Raw genomic sequence first — 6,000 nt, forward strand, 5'->3', positions numbered from 1 at the left:
TTGTTCATTGCAGCACTATTTACAATACCTAGAACATGAAAACAACCTAGATGTCCATTGACAGATGAATGGATGAAGAAGTTGTGGTACATATACATGATGGAATATTACTCAGCCATAAAAAGGAATGCATTTGAGTCCGTTCTAATGAGGTGGATGAACCTAGAACCTATTATACAGAGTGAAGTAAGTCAGAAAGAGAAAGATAAATATTGTTTTCTAATGCATATATACGGAATCCTGGTACTGAAGAATTTATTTACAGGGCAGTAATGGAGAAATAGACATAGAGAATAGATTTATGGATGTGGGGAGAGGGGAGGAGAGGCTGAAATGTATGGAGAGAGTGCGTGGAAACTCGCATCACCACAGGTGAAACAGATGGCCAATGGGAGTTTGCAGTATGACTCAGGAAACTCAAACAGGGGCTCTGGATCCACCTAGAGGAGCGGGCTGGGGCAGGAGACGGGAGGGAGGTTCAGAAGGGAGGGGACACATGCATACCTATGGCGTGAAGTTAAAAGACGCTTACTCCTTGGAAGGAAAGTTGTGACCAACCTAGACAGCATATTAAAAAGCAGAGACATTACTTTCCCAACATACGTCTGTCTAGTCAAAGCTGTGGTTTTTCCAGAAGTCACGTATGGCCGGGAGAGTTGGAGTATAAAGAAAGCCGAGGGCCAAAGAATTGATGCTTTTGGACTGTGGAATTGGAGAAGAGTCTTGAGAGTCCCTTGGACTGCAAGGAGATCCAACCAGTCCATCCTAAGGGAAATCAGTCCTGAATATTCATTGGAAGGACTGATGTTGAAGCTGAAACTCCAATACTTTGGCCACCTGATGTGGAGAGCTGACTCATTTGAAAAGACTCTGATGCTGGGAAAGATTGAAGGCAGGAGGACAAGGGGATGATAGAGGATGAGATGGTTAGATGACATCACCGACTCAATGGACATGAGTTTGGATAAACTCTGGGAGCTGGTGATGGACAGGGAGGCCTGGCATGCTGGGATTCATGGGGTCGCAAAGAGTAGGACATGACTGAGCGACTGAACTAAACTGATGCTGATTCATGTTGAGGTTTGACCAAAATCAACAAAATTCTGTAAGCAATTATCCTTTGATAAAAAAATAAATAAATTATTAATTAAAAAAGGAAAAGAATACTGGAGTGGGTTGCCATTCCCTTCTCCGTGGGATCCTAGGATCACATTAAAAGCCAGAAAATAGTGGTTTAATAGTTAAAGGATTGGGGACTTCCCTGGTGGCCTAGTGGTTAAGAAGTTGCCTTCCAATGCACAGGACGCAGTTTCGATGCCTGGTTGGGGAATTAAGAGTCCATATGCTTTGGAGCAACTCAGCCCATGTACCCCAACTAGAGAAGCCTGCGTGCCGCAGCGAAGACCCAGCAGAGCCAATAGTTAAAGGATTAAAGGAAAGGGAGTGTGATGTAACAATTTTATATCCAAGTAAATTGTTGCTTTTACCTAGACTTCTGATCTTGATGGAATAAGCACCTCTGAGCCATTTTGTAAAAATAAAATTTCTATATGATGACATAATAAAAAAGGATAATAAAATAAGAATCCAGGAACAGAGAAGGTGTGGTATAAAAGGATTAGTGATAGACATAGGATTTCTTTAGATCTGAAACCAGAACTAAAGCTCAAGAGCAGTGAGAATTATAGCTACAAGACTGAATCAGATATAGTAAACTTCTATTTTCACACCATTGGAAGGAGGATAATAGATCAGAAATGAAAAGAAGTGTAAGTATACTAATTTCCTTGCTTATTATCAGGAGTGAGTAGAGATCAGTCAAAGAACAGTTAATAATCAAGAAATAAAGAATTCCTATTATTTAAAGTTATATAGGAAACCCCTGGACCCACTCCAATATTCTTGCCTGGGAAATCCCATGAACAGAGGAGCCTGGCAGGTTATAGTCCATTAGGAGCCACGAAAGAGTCAGACATGACTTAGTCACTAAACAACCACCTCTGGAAGAGTTAATACAGACCATAAACCTTCCAAACCACCAGAGAGGGGAAAACACACATACACAAATGCAAAAATCTTTACAGGAAGTTGGAAAACAAAGTATAACATTAATAAGATATGGTATAAAACAAGTTTATATTTATGAGAGGCACATATGTAATAAATTTACCCAGAATATTTGGGTAAAGCAAAAGCAGGCAAATGCAAATAAAAGAAAAGCAGGAGTCTTGACATTAATCTCTAGTAAGATTGAATTCAAGTAAAAGATATTAATTTAGGAGGTTCTTTGAAAAGTTATGTGGTCCTGTCTTGCTGCATCATTAGCTCCCTGCTTCCAAAATCTGAGAAATAAGTCATGAAGATCTTCTAATTGGCGACAAATTCCATGCTCATGTCATCCAAACATCCCAGGGACCAATACAATGGGAGATATCAGTCCTTCCAAGTATTGTTGTTCAGTTGCTCAGTAGTGTCTGACTCTTTGGGGACCCATGGACTGCAAAACACCAGGCTTCCCTGTCTAACACCAACTCCCAGAGCTTGCTCAAACGCATATCCATTGAGTAGGTGATGCCATCCAACCATCTCATCCTCTGTCATCCCTGTTTCCTCCCGCCTTCAATCTTTCCCAGCATCAGGGTCTTTTCCATTGAGTCGGCTCTTTGCATCATGTGGTCAGAGTGGAACTTTAGTATCAGTCCTCCCAATGAGTATTCGGGGTTCATTTCCTTTAGGATTGACTGGTTTGATCTTGCAGTCCAAGGGACTCTCAAGAGTCTTCTCCAGCACTGTAGTTCAAAAGCATCAGTTCTTTGGTGCTCAGCCTTCTTTATGGTCCATTTCTCACATCCATATAGGACTACTGGAAAAACCATAGCTTTGACTATATGCACAGTTGTTGGCAAAGTGATGTCTCTGCTTTTTAGTAAACTGTCTAGGTTTGTCATAGCTTTCCAAGTATTTGTCCCCCCAAATTCATATCTTAAGTTAGACCCAAGTCCTAATTCCCAGTATCTCAAAGCTGACCTTATTTAGAAATAGAGTTTTTGCAGATGTAATTAGTTAAGATGAGGTCATGTTAGTTGATTAGGAGCAGGAGAGTGGGACCCTAATCCAACATGACAGAGGTTCCTATAAAAGGGAGTTTGGATCCAGAGACTCCAACACAGGAAAAATGCCAGGTGAAGAATGGATCTGTACTCCCATGAGCCAGAGACAGAGAGAGACCTGGAATGGATCCTTCCCTGGAGGCTTCAGAGGGAACCCAGCCCTGCTGACGCCATGATCTTGGACTCTGGGCCTCCAGGACCGTGGAAGAAGACATTTTTGTTGTTTCAAGCCACCCACGGTTGTAGTGCTTTGTTAAGGCAACCAGGGAACCCATACCATCTGCAAAGAGGATACACCCTCCTTTGTGATGAATTCCCTGTGACACCCTCCAGCCAGAGGAGCCATCTCACACCACTGTGTTTTCGTGATATCCATTCTCAGCTACCCCATCCTTACATCCACTGTTTCCTTGAGGATAAGGATTTTTCATTTCATGAATCTGCCCTCTGCACATGGTAGACCCACAGTGAAATGATCCTCTCGGGCAGAATGATGGAAATCCACAGGTGTAACATACATGGGTACTTGGGGTTTCAGGAGGTGAGGCTCAGCAAATAGGAAAAAGAGAGGGCACTACAAAGTGATCCTGGCACAATCGAAACTGAAAATCCATCCCGAACCTTTGAAAGTGAAAGTGTTAGTTGCTTAGTTATGTCCAAATCTATGAGATCCCATGGATTGTCTCCTCTGTTTGTGGGATTCTTTAGGCAAGAATAATGGAGTGAGTTGCCATTTCCTTCTCCAGGGGATCTTCCTGACCCAGGGATTGAACCCGGGTTTCCTGCACTGCAGGCAGACTCTTTACCATCTCAGCCATCTGAATCTTTAGGCACCAAATAACTCAGCAGCAGAACACAGGGAGAGAAAACTACTAGAAGCACAAAGAGAAAGCCTCCAGATTACAGAGCAAGCTCAGGGCTTTCCTGGTGGCTCAGATGGTAAAGAATCTGCCCGCCAGTGCAGGAGATTTGGGTTCAGTCCCTGGGTCAGGAAGATCCCCTGAAGAAGGAAATGGTGACCCACTCAAGTATTCTCGCCAGGGAAATCTCATGGACAGAGGAGCCTGGTGGGCTACAGTCCATGGGGTCATGAAAGAGCTGGACACGACTGAGCGACTGGACAATAGAGCAGATTCGTGCCAGCAGGTCACGAGGGCCATCTGTGATGAACGGGTGGGCACAGTTGTGTAGCACCTCGGTTTTGAGTCCCAAGCTCAATGTACCCCCTGCAAACTCATACTGCGATTTGGGCAGCTTGAAAGGCTGTAGATGCCATGGGAACTTGAGAAAGAATGTAGTACATGCCTCAGAAGAATGGATTGTCTGATATAACTGCCTACATTTGTGGGTTTTCCCTTTCTGACTGTTTGCTCTTCGTTTTCAGATCGTGGCCAAGAGATACAGAGATTTTGAATTTCCTTCTGAAATGACTGGCATCTGGAGGTACTTGAACAATGCGTATGCTCGGGATGAATTCACAAACACATGTCCTGCCGACCAGGAGATTGAACACGCATATTCAGATGTTGCCAAAAGAATGAAGTGAAGCTGGGCTGTTTTCTGTCTCATTTCTCAGCTGTGTGAGCTAGACCATGAAAAGAATGTCTCCTTTGTGTTTGCCTCCCAGTAACCATTCTTTGCAAAATAATGCCCATACTTTAGCAATGTGGGTACCATAGCATGATCCACTCAACAGGAAATGATTCCTAGCCTTGTAATTTGTCAGCTCACTTGTGTATCTGAATAATACCAGTATCTGTTGTTATATACTCCAATTGTCTGGTTTATGTTCATTTATATCTTTGGCATTCTGGGACCTTGTAATCCATGATATTTAGGGCATGTGTTTTGCAGGTTACGTTTCAAAGAAAATAAGGTTTGGATTCAAACCTTATTTATTATTATTTTTTAAAAAATGTGTTTTTCTCTGATAGTTTTCATAATCATGCATAACCTATTTTTCTGCTCTAAAATGGTAGTTCAACTTTTTAAAAACAAAATAATTTTTATAATTACAAAGTGATACTCGCTTATTTTAATATTTGAAACAAAGTCAGAAGTAATAAAAAAAAAAGACAAAAGTCAACTAGAATTTCACTACACTTAGATAACTACTGATAGAGTATTGTTGAGTATCTTCCAAGTCTTCAGACTCTTTCACACACGCATTCACACCACATATAATTTCCTGCCTCTGTGGTATTGTGTTAGTTTATTTTCAAGGACTGGTAAAGGGACCGCCCCCCACCCCCCCTTGGTAATACCATGATGGTCAGCCCTAGAGGACCTAAAGCAAAGAGATGCGTCACCACGGACCTCAAGAGGGTGCTTGTGGCCAAGTTTCAGAGGGATGGAGAACCTCAGGGTTCACAGAGATGTGAGACGACCAGTGGGGACCGGAAGCAGTGGGAGGGTGGCAGGGGCCGGAAACTGGGAGCTTCAGCATCGGTCCTCCCAATGAATGTTCAGGGTCGACTTCCTTTAGGATTGACTGGTTATCATTTAGTTCAATTAGAAATTATCTGTATTAGAATTGTGACACGCAAAGACATTTTAACAGAGCCTTAAAGAGGTCTGAAAAAACGCATGTGACCTGTCCTTGCCCAGGTGGCTGACATACAGGTCTTGCAGATGACTCCATTTTTAAGTGTAGTTGGAAATCTGTTGGTTCCTGGCAGCCTTCCCCTCCCAGGGACCCCAAAAGCAGGCTCCTCTTTGCACGCCTCTCAAAAGCTGTTCTTGTGCTGGCAGGTGAGAAGTATCCCAGGGTTGTTCACCTGCCTTAAAGTCTTCTGCAGGCATGGATTTTTGAAACAAAATGCATTTGTTCTTCCAAATATACCATATGTGTGTGTTAGTTGCTCAGTCATGTCCAATTCTGTGACCCCAT

The 6,000-nt window shown here is 42.7% G+C and overlaps 1 protein-coding gene across 2 annotated transcripts in view; it reads left to right on the forward strand.

The window, feature by feature from the left end:
- Nucleotides 1–4,879, forward strand: part of LOC110128169 (chloride intracellular channel protein 6) — a 115,132-nt gene extending 110,253 nt beyond the window's left edge. For both annotated transcript variants that reach the window (XM_070455193.1, XM_020878811.2), the window contains exon 6: nucleotides 4,495–4,879. In XM_070455193.1, coding sequence (XP_070311294.1) covers nucleotides 4,495–4,656 — 162 coding nt within the window. In that variant the 3' untranslated portion in view covers nucleotides 4,657–4,879. The remainder of the gene's footprint in view (nucleotides 1–4,494) is intronic.
- The last annotated feature ends 1,121 nt before the right edge of the window (nucleotides 4,880–6,000 follow it).

Source organism: Odocoileus virginianus, chromosome 25, assembly GCF_023699985.2.
Source record: "Odocoileus virginianus isolate 20LAN1187 ecotype Illinois chromosome 25, Ovbor_1.2, whole genome shotgun sequence".
Lineage (NCBI taxonomy): Eukaryota > Metazoa > Chordata > Mammalia > Artiodactyla > Cervidae > Odocoileus > Odocoileus virginianus.